General features: G+C 45.8%; 1 protein-coding gene across 1 annotated transcript in view; it reads right to left on the minus strand.

The window, feature by feature from the left end:
• Positions 1 to 21,422, minus strand: part of VPS13A (vacuolar protein sorting 13 homolog A) — a 226,128-nt gene that overhangs the window by 194,348 nt on the left and 10,358 nt on the right. Inside the window, exons 2-4 of the mRNA XM_044273845.1 lie at positions 2,888 to 2,931; positions 2,056 to 2,098; positions 1,699 to 1,794 (exon numbers count right to left, since the gene is read on the minus strand). Of these exons, the coding sequence (XP_044129780.1) occupies positions 1,699 to 1,794; positions 2,056 to 2,098; positions 2,888 to 2,931 (183 nt within the window). The remainder of the gene's footprint in view (positions 1 to 1,698; positions 1,795 to 2,055; positions 2,099 to 2,887; positions 2,932 to 21,422) is intronic.

Raw genomic sequence — 21,422 nt, forward strand, 5'->3', positions numbered from 1 at the left:
CTTCCCTGAGGCTGATGCCAGCACAGCAAAGGAACACTATGCCGGCACAGCGCATGCGCGAGCTCGCGCATAGTGAGATTACGGCGATCTAACTGTGAGCAAGGAGGATATTCGGAGGACGCAGGCGGTGCTGGGCTCCTTCACAGGGGGCGTGGCTGGGCTCCAAGAAGGTTAGTACAGCCCCTTGGGCTCCTTCCCAGGCTCATTTACATATCTATACAATAATTTTTTTAACACAATAAAAGCACACAGCGCTATAGGACAGATATATTGCGGACATGCTAGCGGCGATCTAGCCATGCATGTCCGCAGCTCTATAGGGTAAAACAAGGTGACAGAATCCCTTTAAAGAATCTGCACATGCTCTAACCTAAAGGTGTTGTATGACCACAAGAAAAAAATTGTCAGAATCAGGTAAAAAAAAGCAAAGCAAGTTATACTCATCTCACCGATTTGCCTCCGCTGCCATTGTGAAGATTTCCTGGCAGATCTCTACTTCTGGCCCTTCTTAAGACACAGGAAATGACTGCTTAGCCAATCACTGGCTGATTGGTCAATTACAGTGCGTCTGCAGGGACCATTGAAAACTAAAGACCAGAGGGAACTTAAAGGGAACCTGTCACCGGCATTTTGTGTATAGAGCTGAGAACATGGGTTGCTAGATGGCCGCTAGCACATCCGCAATATCCAGTCCCCATAGCTCTGTGTGCTTTTATTGTGTAAAAAAACAATTTGATACATATGCAAATTAACCTGAGATAAGTCCTGTACGTGAGAGGAGTCAGGGACAGGACTTATCTCAGGTTAATTTGCATATGTATCAAATCGTTTATTTTAGACAATAAAAGCACACAGAGCTATGGGGACTGGGTATTGCGGATGTGCTAGCGGTGATCTAGCAACCCATGTCCTCAGCTCTCTACACAAAATACCAGTGACAGGTTCCCTTTAAAAAAAGTGTCAGACCAGAATCAGTAGGTGAGTATCACTTCTTTAGTTTTTTTGGTTCTGCTCTGACACATTTTAAAATGTTTTTCCTGAACAGCACCCTTAAAATGTGGTATTATTACCATGGCAGGTTGCCTTTAAAATTGCTAAAAAATTGAATCCATTGGAATAGAGGGTCTGATAAGCAGAAAGGAGTAATGGATATTATGATTAATATATTCTACGCTTACACTTAAAGGGGTTATCCTATGAATAATGTAAACCATGAAAATCAGATATCATATAGTACACGACTAACAAAGCCAGAACCAGCCCTGTACCTTACATGGATTCAGAGATCTCCACATTCATTGCTCTGCTAGGTTTATATTAAGCTGACAGCTCAAGGGGAGTGTCTTTTCTGCTGCAGCTAAGAGGGCGTGTCCATGCTCTGCCTATCACAGCTCAGGGGGCAGTTGAAGGATGAAACTGAGCATGTGCGACCTTCTCAGTGAGCAGGTCAAAGAAATGAGAACAAAGCAAACAGCAAGTGGCGCCATACTGATACATTTTATTGAATAACTCAGCAGTTATGCTACATTTTTAATTATATGCAATTACAAAAGTATTTAGATCCAGGTGCTGGTTTGAAAACTATAGAATATTTTTCAAGGGACAATCCCTTTAACAAAAAGCACCTAGGGATTTCTACTTCTGGAATTGTAGATGTTTAATAAAAACCGTACAATAGAGAAAGAAACAAGAACTTACTAGCAATAGGCACAATAAGTAAGTATACTCCATCCAAAACGGCCTCCACTGGTTGGGTATATAGATTTTTCCAAGGAATCTTAAGATCAAGCTTGCCTATATAAACACATAATAGAGTATATGAAGTTTTTCAAGCAAATGTGGCTATTCTTACCATCAAAAATACTGGCCCTTTAATGGAAAATATAAAATGCACCAAGTAATTTTTTTACTTTCCTTTTTAAAAAGAAATTCTTTGGATTGTAAATGCTAATACTAGATTTGCGAGGCTTCCCGATTACCAGATGTAACATACTTTACCCACCTGGAAACAACCTCTTTTAGGGCTGCATGTAGACAGAACTCTGAATAACTCACCAATGTGACCTGCTTTCACTTTAAAAGGCACATCCAGTTGACTCTATTAAAAAATAAAAAATAAAAAATGTTTGGTACTATCATTTAAGATGACAAGAAAACGTAACACAAGAATAAATTGTAGAAATTAATACAATACTCTTGGTTTAGGGCATTTTCATCTGATAAAATTTTTTGTCACCTACAATGTTTTTAACAGTTAAAACCAGATAGCAGCACATATCATTTTTTCTAATCTGTTTTAGTTTCTGTATGTAGATTTTTTTGTTGGCTGAACATGATTATGGGGGCGGCCATCTCGTCTTAGCTGTTGTTAACAACATTTAGACATACAGTTTAAAGCAGTCCACATGGACCATGCACACAATGGTCAGGCGTGGACCTCACTGACATCTATGGGAGAGTTTTCTAGGCACGCTCTGGTACCCGTGCAGAGGTCAGGGGGGCATCATCTGTTGCGAATGGGAGATCCTGTGTATCTATGTATAGGTGATATCAGTCTCTGAAAAATGATCTGATCTGAACTAAGATGTGGCATCTATTATTAGGTTTAGTGGCCAGTGCACAAACTGTAGGCTTTTAGCATTTTTGCAAATACAGAAAGTGACATGGAAAATTAAAAATAACACCACAAAAATTATTTAAAAATATACTTAACCTTAGAAAATTGGATTTAAACTATAAGGAGGGCATTTATTAAGACTAGTGATTCATATACCGGTCTTAATCCCTGTGCACTGGTGGTGGATGCGCCAAGGTTATGTTGAGGTGCGGCCTTTACCCTGTATAAACAGTCCGAATTAAGTATGAAGTCCACAGAATTATTTCTTACCAGTGCATTTTCTTTTATTTCCAGATTCTTCAATGCTACGGCACCTGCAATGAAAACCATTGAAGTGATTACACTGCTCACTTCTGTAGTAGAACACAGCTCGTATGAGCACTGCAGTCTCTTCATACAGCTGATCAGCGAGGGTGCCGGGAGTCAGCGGCCCACGATCTGATATTCATAACCTATCCATTCACTTCTATGGGGTAGAGTACGATACCAAGCACAGCCGCTTTACAATGTACGGTGCTGTGCTTGGCAAGCTGCGAGAAGGTAGCAGCGCTCACAGGAACACCGTTGCCTTCTCAGACAGCTGATCGCCAGGGGCCCCAGGTGTTGGACCCCACCAATCAGATACTGATGACCTATCCTGAGCAAAGGTCATCAGTAGTAAAATCCCACCAAACCCCTGTAGGCGCTTCCTAAGGCGGCGCAGGGGGACATCAAAAACTTTGATAAATTCCCACAATTTTAGTTTTAATATGTTAATCATAAACTATATTTTCTTTTCAATTACTAGATTTTCTTTTATTAACTAATAATACTGAGTTGGCCGTACTGTGTTTTGCGGTCCGCAAAACACCGTCCGTGTGCGTTCCGCATTTTGCAGAGCGCAAGGTCTGGCCCTCAATAGACCAGTCTTGTCCTTGTCCATGATACAGACAAGAATAAGACATGTCATATTTTTTTGTGGGGCCACGGAACAGAGGCCGGAGAACACACAGAGTGCTGTCTGCATCTTTTGCGGCCCTGTTGAAGTGAATGGGTCCGCATCCGAATGTGGACCCAAACAACGATGAACCAGAGCACAGAACTACACCCCAGTGTAACTACCACAAAGCAGGAATCTTTCCTGTAGTAAATGATGTAAATTGCCAAATGCCCTCAGCTTCAAGCTAACAAATGACACAGAGTATCTTTAAACAAACGATGATTTAACCAATTTTCAGCGTTTTCAACCTTTCTATGATGCTAATTACATCTAAAGCTTTGTAGTTGTAGGTAGTTGTAATTTCAATATTTGCATCTGTTCTCTATGCCCCGGAGAAGATATTGTCTGGGAATGAATCACAGAAATATATACACTGCAGTTTTTAGAAATCCCTGCCACTTTCCAAGCCAGGAATCCCATGAGCATTTAAAATAAAGGGGGCATACTGTCAAAGTGATGACTCGGCAGCTTTACTGTATAATTAATGTTTTGCAAAGAGCTGATTACGACAAAGCCATGAGCACTTTTGCTTAAAAGTCTAAAATAATCTTCCAGCTTATGGTACCAGCAATTTATTAATTCTTATTAAATAAAAGCAGCTACTGTATTTTCTGTACTACTACAGTGATTACTATATACCTGGAAGTCATCATGCTAGGGGCGAACACATTGGTGGCACACACTTCCTTCACGTCTATATAGACTATGCAGTAAGATGCGTGTGCTTTATGGCAGCTGCAAAGTATATGAACATAGCGGCCACTGTATAACTGCGCAGCGACCCAAAGCAATGATGCTGCGCAGATTACTAACTCCTTGCAGTTGGGCAGCCATTAACAGACTACAACAAGTTAGCATTTCCATCATTAGTAATTTGTGCCCCACTGCTGCTTTGGGCTGCAACACGGTCGCTGCTTGACGGGCACTACATGTGATGGCAACCTTAGGTCACGTTCACAAAAGCAGGTTTTGGTCTGTATTGTGCATTAGCATTTCAAATCAAAAGTGGAACCCACACACATAAAAGGGAATTCTATGATGTTATAGAAAGATTTCACCTCCTTAATGTTTTGTATCCAGCTCTGGTTTTGGGTTAAAAATACTGACGCAAAATACTAACCATACAGCCTGCAGGAAGAGAGCACGCAGTGACAGGACGAGGTGTGCACAAAGCCTTATCTATATGTACAGTAAGTCTGCACGATATGGGAATTTAGTGCGATTGCGATTAGGGCCCTAAACATTGCGATAACGATATGCGATGCAATATTTTAAAGAGAATTGTGCTAGAGGTCTATTTGCTGTGGGTGGCACTGTTATGGGGGGGGGGGATCTGTGGATGGCGCTGTTACGGGGGGGGGATCTGTGGATGGCGCTGTTACGGGGGTGGCATCTGTGGATGGCGCTGTTACGGGGGTGGCATCTGTGGATGACGCTGTTACGGGGGGGCATCTGTGGATGGCGCTGTTACGGGGGGGGGCATCTGTGGGTGGCACTGTTATGGGGGGGGGGATCTGTGGATGGCGCTGTTACGGGGGGGGATCTGTGGATGGCGCTGTTACGGGGGTGGCATCTGTGGATGGCGCTGTTACGGGGGTGGCATCTGTGGATGGCGCTGTTACGGGGGGGCATCTGTGGATGGCGCTGTTACGGGGGGGCATCTGTGGATGGCGCTGTTACGGGGGGGGCATCTGTGGATGGCGCTGTTACGGGGGGGGGCATCTGTGGATGGCGCTGTTACGGGGGGGGGGCATCTGTGGATGGCGCTGTTACGGGGGGGGGGCATCTGTGGATGGCGCCGTTACGGGGGGGGGCATCTGTGGATGGCGCCGTTACGGGGGGGGGCATCTGTGGATGGCGCCGTTACGGGGGGGGGCATCTGTGGATGGCGCCGTTACGGGGGGGGGGCATCTGTGGATGGCGCCGTTACGGGGGGGCATCTGTGGATGGCGCCGTTACGGGGGGCGATCTGTGGATGGCGCCGTTACGGGGGGGGGATCTGTGGATGGCACTGTTACGGGGGATCTGTGGATGGCACTGTTACGGGGGATCTGTGGATGGCACTGTTACGGGGGATCTGTGGATGGCACTGTTACGGGGGATCTGTGGATGGCACTGTTACGGGGGATCTGTGGATGGCACTGTGATGGGGGCATCTCTGGATGACACTGCTATGGTGGGGATCTGTGGATGACACATATATAGCATCTTATGCTATGTGACATCCACCGATCCCTCCCCCCCCATAACAGTGTCCCTGTAGTGTGAATGATCCCCGATACAGGGGCTGGGGGCCGTCATCTGGATTAGGAATGAGAGCAGGGGAGTGGTGCAGTCCCTGTATTCTAATGCACCAGCCCCGCTCACTGCTGTATAATTTTATCTAACCTGTAGGCATTGTTATAATAATCATGTGTAATCCAGCTGTATTACTTACAACAAGTTCCGTAGCAGAGGAGGAAGGAGGCAGGCTGGGAGGGCAGGCGGGCAGCGCGTCACTCACTAAGTCATGCGCCTGCGCCGCCCACTTTATTAATGGAGCAGGCGGCGCGGGCGCGTGACGTAGTGACTGACGAACCACCCGCCCGCCCTCCCAGACTGCCTCCTCCTTCCCCTGCTACGGAACTTGTTGTAAGTAATACAGCCGGATTAACAATGCCTACAGGTTAGATAAGATTATACAAGAGTGAGCGGGGCCGGTGCATTAGAATACAGGGACTGCCCCGCTCCCCTGCTCTCATTCCTAATCCAGATGACGGCCCCCAGCCCCTCCTCCCTCTCTTGATACACCCACCGACCACGCTGTGCGGCGGGTGTATCATTGTATCACAGTAATCGCAGCATTTTTGGGTTGGCCAAATCGCCATATCGCAATCATCGCGATTCAATTACTTTGGTGATATATCGTGCAGGCCTAATGTACAGTATTGCAACTAGCACTATAGAAGATCATTAACCTGGAAGTGACCCCCAATATGCCTTTTTACAGCTGTCACTAATGGGCCCTAGGCTAGGCTGCCACCTTTTTAAAGTGTCCTACTCCTAGTGAGAGCCAGGCTCCTGCTCTACCAGCCCAGGTGGGCAGAAATGCAGATCTGGTCCATTTAATATCTTTGTTGTTGCAGACAATATCAACTATGGCATCTAAGTGGTTTAGAAAGAGGGGGCTAATGAAGGCCCCAAGGCCGCGCCTTTCTAGCACAACCTAATAATACCAGTTAGTATAGTACTGACAGTATAATACACTGTACTGCGTAAGTAGTACAGTGCATTACAGAAGCAAAGGATCACCTATCAACATCTCCTTGTGGGATTAACAAGTGGTTAAAATAAACAAAATACAATTCCAAGTTAAAATACAAATACTTTTTCCATTAAAACGTGCATTTGAATGGAAAAAATTGCAAAAAATAAAATCCCCTCCACCTATTTGGTATCCCACATGACCCAGCTGTAATTTATCATGCGTGATGAAAAAAAAAAAAAAGAGAGAGAGAGAGAAAACAAAGCCAGAATTGCAGTTTTTTTTTGGTTTTTTTTTGCATATCTTCCACCACAAAATGTAATAAAAAATGAGACAAAAAATTGTTATGCACGCCAATAAAAACAACAAGCAGCCATGCTAAAATCAAGCCCTTACACAGCTCCGTAGAACAAAAAATAAAAAAAGTTTTGGCTCTTGGGATGTGGCAATGGAAAAATATTTTCTTTCTTTTTTAAGGGTTTTATTGTGCAAAAGTAGTAAAACAAAAAAAAAAAAATATATATATATATATATATATATATATATATATATATATATATATGTTTGGGATCAAAAAGAATATCATGTCATCATGTTATTTATGAAGAAAAATGAACACCGTCAAACTATAATCTCAGTGGCATTATTGCTGTTTTTTCCAATATCCCCCCCCCCCCCCCCCCCAGAAAAAAAAGTAATAAAAGTTAGGGTACTTTCACACTAGCGGCAGGACGGATCCGACAGGCTGTTCACCCTGTCGGATCCGTCCTGCCGCTATTTCGCCAGTAGAATACTGGTGATCAGTTACTAATATACGTAAGATATAAAATAAAAAACAAGGAATGCATTTTTGAATGAATAGTCAATTTAGGTTGACAATACAAGCAGTTCTAATGTGAACCCCTCATTCCCCTCATGGATTTTGCTTCAGGACCCACTATTAATAGCCAAAGCCAAACTGATTATATGAAATTGTATATGTTGCCATAAATAGCTGGAAATGTAAGATTCAGGATCTTTTACAACAGCTAATACTTTACAACCAACTAACAATAGGAGTTTGACGCTGGATCTGTTGTGGAATACTGAGGAATTTCACATCCTAAGGCCTCATGCACACGACCGTTGTGTGCATCCGTGTCCGTTGTTCCGTTTTCCGTGATTTTCTGCGGACCCATTGACTTTCAATGGGTCCGTTGAAAACTCAGAAAATGCACCGTTTGTCATCCGCGTCCGTGATCTGTGTTTCCTGTCCGTCAAAAAAATACTGTCCTATTTTTTTGACTGACAACGGTTCGCGGACCCATTCAAGTCAATGGGTCCGTGAAAAAACACAGAGACACACAAGATTGTCATCCACGTCCGTGATCCGTGTCCGTTTTTTTCCTATAAATTTTCAAGGCAAACTTGACTTATATATATTTTTTTTCACTTTTCTGGTCTGGTGATCCTCCAAAAATCAAGGAAGACGCACGGAAGAAAAAACGGACACAGATCACAGAACAACGGAACCCTGTTTTGCGGACCGTGAAAAAATACTGTTGTGTGCACCCGTGGCCGTTGTTCCGTTTTCCGTGATTTTCTGCGGACCCATTGACTTTCAATGGGTCCGTTGAAAACTTGGTAAATGCACCGTTTGTCATCCGCCGCCGTGATCCGTGTATCCTGTCAGTCAAAAAAATATGACCTGTCCTATTTTTTTGACAGACAACGGTTCACGGACCCATTCAAGTCAATGGGTCCATGAAAAAACACGGATGCACACAAGATTGGCATCCGTGTCCATGATCCGTAGGTTACTTTCATACAGACAGATCAGAAGAGCCGTCTGTATAAAAGCTTTTTCAGAGCTGAGTTTTCACTTCGTAAACACTCAGATCCGACAGTATATTCTAACACAGAGGCGTTCCCATAGTGATGGGGACGCTTCAAGTTAGAATATACTACGAACTGTGTACATGACTGCCCCCTGCTGCCTGGCAGCACCCGATCTCTTACAGGGGGCCGTGATCAGCACAATTAACCCCTCTGCCGCACCTGAGGGGTTAATTGTGCGTATCATAGCCCCCTGTAAGAGATCAGGGGCTGCCAGGCAGCAGGGGGCAGACCCCCCTCCCTCCCCAGTTTTCATTTCATTGTTGGCCAGTGCAACCCCCCCCCCCCCTCCCGCCCCCCCACCCTCTATTGTATTAATATCATTGGTGGCCAGTGCGGCCGCCCCGTCCCCCCCTCCCTCCCTCTATTGTATTATCATTGGTGGCCAGTGTGCGGCCCCCTCCCTCTATTGTATTATCATTGGTGGCAGTGTGCACCCCCCCCCCGGCCCCCCCTCCCTCCCTCTATTGTATTATCATTGGTGGCAGTGTGCGCCCCCCCCCTCCTCTATTGTATTATCATTGGTGGCAGTGTGCGCCCCCCCCGACCCCTCCTCCCTCTATTGTATTATCAATGGTGGCAGTGTGCGCCCCCCCTCCCTCTATTGTATTATCATATTATCATTGGTGGCCAGTGTGCGGCCCCCCCTCCCTCTATTGTATTGTCATTGGTGGCACAGTGTGCAGTCCCCCTCCCTCCCTCTATTGTATTATCATTGGTGGCAGTGTGCGCCCCCCCTCCCTCCCTCTATTGTATTATCATTGGTGGCAGTGTGCGCCCCCCCCAGCCCCCCTCCCTCTATTGTATTATCATTGGTGGCACAGTGTGCGGCCTCCCCTCTTCCCCCCGATCATTGGTGGCAGCGGAGAGTTCCGATCGGAGTCCCAGTTTAATCGCTGGGGCTCCGATCGGTAACCATGGCAACCAGGACGCTACTGCAGTCCTGGTTGCCATGCTGCGCTGACTGTGACCGGCCAGGAGCTCCTCCTAATGCGCCGCACAGACCTGTCACTTACCAGTAGGAGGAGCTCCCGGACGGTCACAGACAGCGCAGCAGGTAAGTATGATGCTTCCAATATTGCTAAGTAATCATGGCAACCAGGACTGCAGTAGCGTCCTGGTTGCCATGGTTACCGATCTGAGTCCCAGCGATTAAACTGGGACTCCGATCAGAACTCTCCGCTGCCACCAATGAGGGGTTAATTGAGGGGTTAATTGTGCGGATCACAGCCCCCTGTAAGAGATCGGGTGCTGCCAGGCAGCAGGGGGCAGTCATGTACACATTTAGTAGTATATTCTAACTTGAAGCGTCCCCATCACCATGGGAACGCCTCTGTTAGAATATACTGTCGGATATGAGTTTTAACAATGTAACTCAAATCCGATGGTATATTCTAACATAGAGGCGTTCCCATGGTGATGGGGACGCTTCAAGTTAAAATATACCATTGGATTTGAGAAAACTCTGATCCGATGACTCCTGACTTTACATTGAAAGTCAATGGGGGGGCGGATCCGTTTGCAATTGCACCATATTGTGTCAACGTCAAACGGATCCGTCCCCATTGACTTGCATTGTAAGTCTGGACAGATCCGTTTGGCTCCGCACAGCCAGGCGGACACCAAAACGACTTTTTCCTTCATGTCCGTGGATCCTCCAAAAATCAAGGAAGACCCACGGAAGGAAAAACGGACACGGATCACGGAACTACAGAACCCGTTTTTGCGGACCGCAAAAAAAAAAAACGGTCGTGTGCATGAGGCCTTAAACAGATTTGCAAGGATTTCTGGACTCTTTAGGACAGCTAATGAAATTTACACTAATGTAACAAATGATTGTCCCCCTTATTGCTGCTATTTCCATCTTAGGAATTTATGGTATGTTCCCAGGGGAAACACTCAGCTCTTAACATGATTTCCATAGATTTTAATACAGAGAATATAGTTTAGAACTTACAGCTCCACAAGCAGGAACGCCAGAGAAAGCAGGTCATGAAAATCAAACAACCAGTACAGAAAACGGCCAACAACTCGATGCATTCCAAGTACCATATTTCTCAGACTATAAGACGCACCCCAGGTTTAGCCAACAGAAAATTTGAAAAAATTATTAACCTTCCTGTTGGTTTAATGAAGTGTAGGGGTCCAGGTCACTAACTTTGGGGTCTCACGTAGAAGGTGTGTCATCTGCTGACCACTGAAGCAAACAGCAATGGCTCATGTGGTCACCTTATTAAATATATCCAAGTACATGCATCTTTTGTCATTACTCTGCTTGCCTATTCTATATGACGACAAGATCCTATATAATGCACTAAAATCCGGTTGTAGAATTGTACCTAGGAGGGCTGCTACATTGTCCTGCTCTCTGTCTCCGTCTCTATTCACCTCCAATAGACCAGGTATTAACAAAAAACAAAACCGGCTCAGTTACAAGGGGTTCACAAGGTGCGGGGGCAATCCATGTAAAACTTGCAACTATGTGACTCCCTTGGTATCCTTTGAAAATTCGGACCACTCCTGTAGCTTTCCAATCAAAAGTTACATTAATTGTAACACTACAGGAGTGGTTTACATTATCCGTTGCACTGAATGTGACTTGATGTACATTGGGAGTACTATTCGGAAATTCAAGAATCGGCTCTTGGAGCATCTAAACTATATTAGTAATCCCAACGCATTAAATATTTCCAATGTAGCAAGACATTTTGTGCAAATGCATGCCCGTAGAGTGAAAAGCTTCAATGCTTTTGCAATAGAGGGGGTGTTCGCCCCACAAGAGGGGGTGACCACCGAAAAAAACTCCTTTAGGGGTTAATTGCATTAAGAGCTTCAGCACAATGTGAAAGACATCTACCCTGTGATTAGCAGTCTAGATGATGGGTGTGAAACGTAATGAAACAACCAATGAAGAATGTGCTCTCCTCCCCTGGAGTTTGGAGGGGTGGGCTTAGAATACATTTAAATTTCTGTGTTTCACTATGTAATGTTGTTACGACTAAGGGTCAAGTACCCGAAACGCATCAACTTGTCTTGTGTACCAAGTGGCTGTGTCTGCTGTAAATGAATTTATTAATAAAGAAGAAGTTTTAAGAGGATCTTCATCTGAATCCGAAACCTTTCTTTTTCTCAAGTTTTATGCTGACTGCAATGGGGACACTCCCCTAAGGTTTCAGGAGTCGGGAGCATACATTGACCAGGAAGGTGAGCTGGATAAAGTTATTACTCTGCAGTGTCCCGTCATGCTTGACCTACTACATTATTAACTTTTTAGGTATTTGCTTTACTCTACATGACCATGACATTATACACATAGACGCACACACAGCTCTCAGACAAATACTGTTACATGCAGCAGTTTTAGTCCGGCCGCTTCTTGGCATATTTTCCGGGTAGCAGCTGAATCTCCGCCAGTCTCAATTATAGTGAGTGGGCAGCACACAGTAGCGCCCAATATTCACGGATCGTCCGGCCACTTCTTGGCATATTTGCCGGGTAGCAGCCGAATGTCCGCCGGTCTCCATTATAGTGAATGGGCAGCACACAGTAGCGCCCAATATTCACGGATCGTCCGGCCACTTCTTGGCATATTTGCCGGGTAGCAGCCAAACCTCCGCCGGTCTCCATTATAGTGAATGGGCAGCACACAGTAGCGCCCAATATTCACGGATCGTCCGGCAACTTCTTGTCATATTTGCCGGGTAGCAGCCGAACCTCCGCCGGTCTACATTTTAGTGAATGGGCAGCACACAGTAGCGCCCAATAATCACGGATCCCACAGGCTGTTCCCGGCCAGAACAGCCTACCGGATCTGTTTACCGCAAATGTGAAACAGGCTTTATCTGCAGCACTACTCATGTATTACGGCAGATAATAGTCCAGAATCGTGGTGGAATAACAACAAATATTAAGTAGAAATGAATATACAAGAAACCTCCAGGCATCCCGTATTTATTAGCACTGCATGAATCATCCCTTTCTCATTTTATTTCCACAGACATCAGTATCTACATTACAACCACTTACATCATTAATCATTTCTGCATTGTTCAGGCTGCACTGTGGAAAAAAGCCGCACCTATTTATTTAATGTCCTATTTGGCAGCTGCAGACTATTTTCTAGAATTTTATGTAGTACGTTCACTGCAGCCAAAAACACAGAAAGAGTTAAGGCTTTGTTCACATCACCGTTCAGCCTCTCCGTTCTTCTGTTCAGTTAAGGAGCAGGAGAACAGAAAGGACGGGTTCGGCACATAACTGAGCCGAACTGAGCCCATAGACTATAATGGGGTCCGTTAGGTTTGCGCTCAGAGAAAGATTTTTGAAGCAGAAAACAAAAGTCCTGCATGCACTACTTTTGTCTCCGCTCCAAATTAATCTTCTAAGCGGAAACCTAACGGACCCCATTATAGTCTATGGGGTCTTAGGCTCCGTTCGGCTCAGTTATGCACTGAATCCGTCCTTTCCGTTCTCCTGCTGAACGGTGATGTGAACGAAGCCTAAGTGAAGAGCTTCAGTGTCACCTCTAAACACAAAGTATGATGTGAAGTATAAAAACCTATCTACTGTGAAGTGACAATGACACGCTTGTGCATCTTCTGGGCGGCACAGGACAAGCCAGTAGTATTCTATGCTAGACTTCCAAGCTATGAGGTCTATACTTCTATCCACTCCAATCAATGGACACTACAAACCAATCCATTTAAGAGAAATCCTGAGCCCTGCCTGGCTCCAATCAATTTCTTCACAGACAAGAGGTCTAAGTGAAAACTAGGAAAGATACTGAATTTCTAGCTACTCTCGTACACACCGTACAAATACCTTAAATGCTTCAGATAATACGACCGTCTGCATCCGTTCAGAACGGATCCCTTTGTATTATCTTTAACATAGCCAAGACCGATCCGTCTTGAACACCACTGGAAGTCAATGGAGGACGGATCTGTTTTCTATTTTGCCATATTGTGTCACCGAAATCCGTCCCCATTGACTTACATCGTGTGTCAGGACGGATCCGTTTGGCTCAGTTTCGTCAGACGGCCACCAAAACGCTGCAAGCGGAATGGAGACTGATCGGAGGCAAACTGATGCGTTCTGAGCGGATCCTTTTCCATTTAGAATGCATTAGGGCAAAACTGATCCGTTTTGGACCGCTTGTGAGACCCCTGAACGGATCTCACAAACGGAAAGTCAAAACACCAGTGTGAAAGTAGCCTTACATGAATCATGGTGTCAACTGATAACTTCTTAAAAATAGCAAACTAAAAAACAGGATTCAAGAGGCGCCGCTGTGAGGAATTCCACCTGCATCACTAAGTGGATATAACTTAATGTAGGGTGTACGTATTATGACTGCCTTCAAGACTGAACTAGTCCTTTCCTAAAAGTAAACTACATCAAAAATATTTTTGATGTAACTGGTAACTGTCCACCTTGCAATGGACTGAAGGATTTATTTCCACATGACAGCAAAGTATCTACATAAGACGGCATTCACATGGCCGCATTAAAGGGACCAACGGCTGCTCACGTGAGCCGAACTTAGGCCCTGATTTATCTGGTGTCAAAAAATGGGAATAGGGCTTTTGCGACTTTTTACACTCACCTGCGCAAAATTTCGCAACTTTTTGCATTTTTACACCAATCGCTCCAGTTTTGTAATATGGGTGGAAAAGTCACAAAAAAGTAGCAATCTGATTCCAGGAGGAGGGTGGAGTAGGAAAAGTGGAGGAGCTTCTCCAGACAAAAGTGTTAGGTTTAAGGACAGGCCAAATTTATCAAACATGTGACATTTGATAAATGTGGCACAAAGTACTCCAACACAGACTCAAGCAAAACTGACTTCAAATTTTCACCTCATAATTCCCCCCTTAGTGCATCACAATAATCTAGGATACTGTGTGTTCCAGTCCAGCATCAGGTCTATTGTCCCATGAAGTAAAACTGTGCATACAGGACAGTAGGCCCACAGATGGGCTAGAACTCAGTGTCATTCGTCACAAATCATCATCGAGTTCATTTCACATGAGATGTGGTCGGTCCTAGAAATGTGGCCATCTCATGGACTGCATTTCATAGACCACACATGGTCATGTGAATACAGACTTAGGGCTCGTCCACATTTCCATTTTCCACCTGTGCTGTCCGCATTTTCCACGGAGAGCGCACGTACCCATTGATTTGAATGTGTCTGTAAACACATCAGTATTCTTTTACTGACCGTGGTGTGAACCAAACACACCTATTGAAGTCTATGGGTCAGTGAAAATCACGGGCCATAACACGAATGGCATCCGTGGTGTGTCCATTTTTCACTGTAGACTAAAACGGACATGAACCAAACATGGATGGATCCTTCACAGACATCTTCCCAGATGAAACAAGGACGCTTTTTTCACAGACTTGAAATTGATCCGGAAATGAGGACGAGCTTAAGGGGTTGTCCGGGTTCAGAGCTGAACCTGGACATACCTCCATTTTCACCCAGGCAGCCCCCCTAACTTGGGCATCGGAGCAGTTCATGTGACAAACCGGGCTTTCCATGGGGCTGCCAGGAAGCCCGGTGACGTCACCAGCACTGATGGGTGGGCTTTAGCGCTGCCCTAGCTAGTAAAACGTCTAGGGCAGCACTAAAGCACGCCCATCTGAGCTGGTGACGTCACCGAACACACTGCCGGGTGGAAGCTTCCGCCCGGCAGTGTGTTATTGCAAACAAAAGAGCCCTTGCCCTGCACGATCCAGCGCAGGGCAAGGGAGCGCATCGGATGCCAATATCAGGGGGGTTGCTTGGGTGAAAATATGGGTATGTCCGGGTTCAGCTCTGAACCCAGACAACCCCTTTAACTGTTATTGGGACTTTGCTTTCATTTGGGGATTTGCTTTCATTTGATTATAGGGAAGCCAACAAATATTCAAAAATTACTGAATTATTCCTGTTTACAGGAGAATCTCAGTCATTTCTGTCAAGCGATTTGGGACTAAAGTTTATAAATCCAGAAGGCTACTTTTTTTCCCCCCTCAAAGCTTCAAATCGATTAGGTTTGGATCAGCATTTATAAGCCCACTCTATGATTCACCACAATGTGCTGTGACAAACCACGTTTTAGAAAAACATTACTTTAGCTGATTGGATAGTCCTGCCAACATATTTCTTCTTGCAACCGCAGTGTATGAAATAAATCCTGTATTCTGTCTGTAGCAAAATATTAGGCTACTTTCACACTGGTGTTTTGGCTTTCCGCTTCTGAGATCCGTTCAGGGCTCTCACAAGCGGTCCAAAACGGATCAGTTTTGCCCTAATGCATTCTGAATGGAAAAGGATCCGCTCAGAATGCATCAGTTTGAATCAATTCAGTCTCCATTCCGCTTTGGAGCCGGACACTATAATGCTGCCTGCAGCATTTTGGTGTCCGCTTGACTAAAACTGAGCCAAACAGATCCGTCCTGGCACAATGTAAGTCAATGGGGACGGATCCGTTTTCTCTGACACAATCTGGCACAAACTGACCCGTCCCCCATTGACTTTCAATAGAGTTCATGACGGACCCGTCTTGGCTATGTTACAGATAATACAAACTGATCCGTTCATGACAGATGCATGCGGTTGTATTACGGATCCGCCCAAAACGCGAGAGTGAAAGTAGCCAGACGAAGCAAAATTTTTATATTATTTTTTTCTTCCCTGCCTTCAAAGAGTCATAACTTTTTTATTTTTTCGTTGACCTATCTACATGAAGTCTCTTTTTTTGTAGGACAATTTGTACTCCTGTCCACTGTGTCTATGGCCCATTAGGCTGCTCTCAAGAGACAAGAAAGTCTTATACATTTGAGGCCTAGTGGCCAGGGCGAAAACTGCCTTATTTTTCTTTTATTTAACAAAAATTCAAAAAAATATTTTAACATAACATGATTTAAACATTAGGTCATTTTCTGATTATGCAATTTATTTAAAGGGGTTGTCCGGGTTCAGAGCTGAACCCGGACATACCCTTATTTTCACCCCGGCAGCCCCCCTGAGCCTAGCATCGGAGCATCTAATGCTCCGATGCGCTCCAGTGCCCTGCGCTAGATCGCGCAGGGCACGGGCTCTTTTGTTTTTAATAATTACACTGCCGGGCAGTAACTTCCGCCCAGCGGTGTGTTCGGTGACGTCACCGGCTCTGAGGGGCGGGCTTTAGCTGTGCCCTAGCCGTTTTACTGGCTAGGGCAGAGCCAAATCCCGCCCATCAGTGCCGGTGACATCACCGGGGTTCCTGTCAGCCCCATAGAGAGCCCCGGTACGTCACCGGAACTCTGAAAAATGCCTTTGCCCTAAGCGATTTAGCGCAGGGCAAAGGAGAGCATCGGAGCATGAACTGCTCCGATGCCCATGTCAGGGGGCTGCCTGGGTGAAAATGGAGGGCTGTCCAGGTTCAGCTCTGAACCTGGACAACCCCTTTAAGTCCTCCATACACAATACCAGCCGACAATCTAATGTGTATGGGGGCCTATGAATTTCAATACAATGGCCCAGATTTACTAATGTGTCTGTGCCAAAAACGGTCTAAGGGCAGACACACACGAGCGAGTTTAGTCCGAGAAACTAAGCGTGTGGCAGTGAGAGTTCCTGTTCTGAACTCTGCTCCTCTGACAGGATCACACACGGCAGTACTACACTGACACTGTATCAGGTCAAAGCAGAACTTAACGGGAGTCTTTCACCTAAAATGACCATTATACACCACAAACATCATGATATCCATTACATTCCCCATATTATAATCTTACCTTTCATATTGCTGTCCGTCGCCTATTTTCTCTTAAAAACGCTTTTATTCCATATGTTAATTGGGTTCTGAAGGTGCCCAGGGGCGGCATTTATGCGCCCAGTGCCCATGCCCCACGGTGCTGTTCAAATCAAACCCCTCACCTTTCATCCCTCTGGCCCGCCCTAGGATCTTCAGATTCCATCCTCCCGTCATTGACAAATACAGCGCCTGCGCCGTTCAACATAATCCTCACACCTGCGCACTCCATTACTCACTAGGACAGAGGCAGCAGAGCGCTAAATGCGCTGGCCCGTACAGCTTACTTCCGCCAGCTAGATCGGCATTAAACGCTCTGCTGCCTCTGCCCTAGTGAGTAATGGAGTGCACAGCCCGTCTTGTCGTCTTTCTTCTTCTTTGGTGACGTCACTGCGCTCATCACATGTGACGGACCATGTGATGAGCGCAGTGACGTCACCAAAGGTCCTTTTTCTCCCAGGTCATCAAAGAAGAAAGAAGACAAGCCGAGCTGCGCAAACAAGTAGATGAGGTGAGTTACATTTTTTTGATTATTTCTTTTAACCCCTCCAGCACTATTATACTATGCATTCTCTATTAAGAATGCTATTATTTTCCCTTATAACCATGTTATAAGGCCTATTGCACACGGCCGTTTTTTTTTTCCGTTTACTGGCCGTTTTTTGCGTTCCGTATACGGAACCATTCATTTCAATGGTTCCGGCAAAAAAAACTGAATGTACTCCGTATGCATTCCGTTTCCGTATTTCCGTTTTTCCGTTCCGTTTAACCACCTCCCGACCGCTGTACGCGTATATGCGTCCGGGAGGTGGTTGCTTTACTCCTCCTGGACGCATATACGCGTCTTCTCGCGAGACGCGAGATTTCCTGTGAAGGCGCGCGCGCTCACAGGAACGGAAGGTAAGCGAGTGGATCTCCAGCCTGCCAGCAGCGATCGCTCGCTGGCAGGCTGGAGATCCGATTTTTTTAACCCCTAACAGGTATATTAGACGCTGTTTTCATAACAGCGTCTAATATACCTCCTACCTGGTCCTCTGGTGGTCCCTTTTGTTAGGATCGACCACCAGAGGACTCAGGTAGGTCAGTACAGTCCCACCAAACACCACACTACACTACATTACACCCCCCCCCCCCCCCCCGTCACTTATTAACCCCTTATAAACCCCTGATCACCCATGATCACCCCATATAAACTCCCTGATCACCCCCCTGTCATTGATCACCCCCCTGTCAGGCTCCGTTCAGACGTCCGTATGATTTTTACGGATCCACGGATACATGGATCGGATCCGCAAAAAGCATACGGACGTCTGAATGGAGCCTTACAGGGGGGTGATCAATGACAGGCGGGTGATCACCCATATACACTCCCTGATCACCCCCTGTCATTGATCACCCCCCTGTAAGGCTCCATTTAGACGTCCGCATGATTTTTACGGATCCGATCCATGTATCCATGGATCCGTAAAAATCATGCGGACGTCTGAATGGAGCCTTACAGAGGGGGTGATCAGTGACAGGGGGGTGATCACCCTGATCACCCCCTGTCATTGATAACCCCCCTGTAAGGCTCCATTCAGACGTCCGCATGCGTTCTGTGGATCCGATCCATGTATCCATGGATCCGTAAAAAATCATGCGGATGTCTGAATGGAGCCTTACAGGGGGGGTGATCAGTGACAGGGGGGTGATCACCCTGATTACCCTGATCACCCCCTGTCATTGATAACCCCCCTGTAAGGCTCCATTCAGACGTCCGCATGCGTTCTGTGGATCCGATCCATGTATCCATGGATCCGTAAAAATCATGCGGACGTCTGAATGGAGCCTTACAGGGGGGGTGATCAGTGACAGGGGGGTGATCACCCTGATTACCCTGATCACCCCCTGTCATTGATAACCCCCCCTGTAAGGCTCCATTCAGACGTCCGCATGCGTTCTGTGGATCCGATCCATGTATCCATGGATCCGTAAAATTCATGCGGACGTCTGACTGGAGCCTTACAGGGGGGGTGATCAGTGACAGGGGGGTGATCACCCTGATCACCCCCTGTCATTGATAACCCCCCTGTAAGGCTCCATTCAGACGTCCGCATGCGTTCTGTGGATCCGATCCATGTATCCATGGATCCGTAAAAAATCATGCGGATGTCTGAATGGAGCCTTACAGGGGGGGTGATCAGTGACAGGGGGGTGATCACCCTGATTACCCTGATCACCCCCTGTCATTGATAACCCCCCTGTAAGGCTCCATTCAGACGTCCGCATGCGTTTTGTGGATCCGATCCATGTATCCATGGATCCGTAAAAAATCATGCGGATGTCTGAATGGAGCCTTACAGGGGGGGTGATCAGTGACAGGGGGGTGATCACCCTGATCACCCTGATCACCCCCTGTCATTGATAACCCCCCTGTAAGGCTCCATTCAGACGTCCGCATGCGTTCTGTGGATCCGATCCATGTATCCATGTACCCCTTACAGGGGGGGTGATCAATGACAGGGGGGTGATCAGGGAGTCTATATGGGTGATCACCCCCCTGTCATTGATCACCCCCCTGTCATTGATCACCCCCCTGTCATTGATCACCCCCCCCCCCCGGTAAGGCTCCATTCAGACATTTTTTTTGGCACAAGTTAGCGGAAATTTTTTGTTTGTTTTTGTTTTTTCTTACAAAGTCTCATATTCCACTAACTTGTGTCAAAAAATAAAATCTCACATGGACGCACCATACCCCTCACGGAATCCAAATGCGTAAACATTTTTAGACATTTATATTCCAGACTTCTTCTCACGCTTTAGGGCCCCTAAAAAGCCAGGGCAGTATAAATACCCCACATGTGACCCCATTTCGGAAAGAAGACACCCCAAGGTATTCCGTGAGGGGCATATTGAGTCCATGAAAGATTGACATTTTTGTCCTAAGTTAGCGGAAAGTGAGACTTTGTGAGAAAAAAAACAAAAAAAAAAAAAATCAATATCCGCTAACTTATGCAAAAAAAAAAAATTTCTAGGAACTCGCCAGGCCCCTCATTGAATACCTTGGGGTGTCTTCTTTCCAAAGTGGGGTCACATGTGGGGTATTTATACTGCCCTGGCTTTTTAGGGGCCCGAAAGTGTGAGAAGAAGTCTGGGATCCAAATGTCTAAAAATGCCCTCCTAAAAGGAATTTGGGCCCCTTTGCGCATCTAGGCTGCAAAAAAGTGTCACACATGTGGTATCGCCGTACTCAGGAGAAGTTGGGGAATGTGTTTTGGGGTGTCATTTTACATATACCCATGCTGGGTGAGAGAAATATCTTGGTCAAATGCCAACTTTGTATAAAAAAATGGGAAAAGTTGTCTTTTGCCAAGATATTTCTCTCACCCAGCATGGGTATATGTAAAATGACCCCCCAAAACACATTGCCCAACTTCTCCTGAGTACGGCGATACCACATGTGTGACACTTTTTTGCAGCCAAGGTGGGCAAAGGGGCACCTTTCGGATTTCGCAGGCCATTTTTTACACATTTTGATTGCAAGGTACTTCTTACACATTTGGGCCCCTAAATTGCCAGGGCAGTATAACTACGCCACAAGTGACCCCATTTTGGAAAGAAGACACCCCAAGGTATTCCGTGGGGGGCACGGCGAGTTCCTAGAATTTTTTATTTTTTTTCACAATTTAGCGGAAAATGATGATTTTTCTTTTTTTTTCTTTTTTCCTTACAAAGTCTCATATTCCACTAACTTGCGACAAAAAATAAAAAATTCTAGGAACTCGCCATGCCCCTCACGGAATACCTTGGGGTGTCTTCTTTCCAAAATGGGGTCACTTGTGGGGTAGTTATACTGCCCTGGCAATTTAGGGGCCCAAATGTGTGAGAAGAACTTTGCAATCAAAATGTGTAAAAAATGCCCTGCAAAATCCGAAAGGTGCACTT

Source organism: Bufo gargarizans, chromosome 1 (assembly GCF_014858855.1).
Source record: "Bufo gargarizans isolate SCDJY-AF-19 chromosome 1, ASM1485885v1, whole genome shotgun sequence".
Taxonomy (NCBI): Eukaryota; Metazoa; Chordata; class Amphibia; order Anura; family Bufonidae; genus Bufo; species Bufo gargarizans.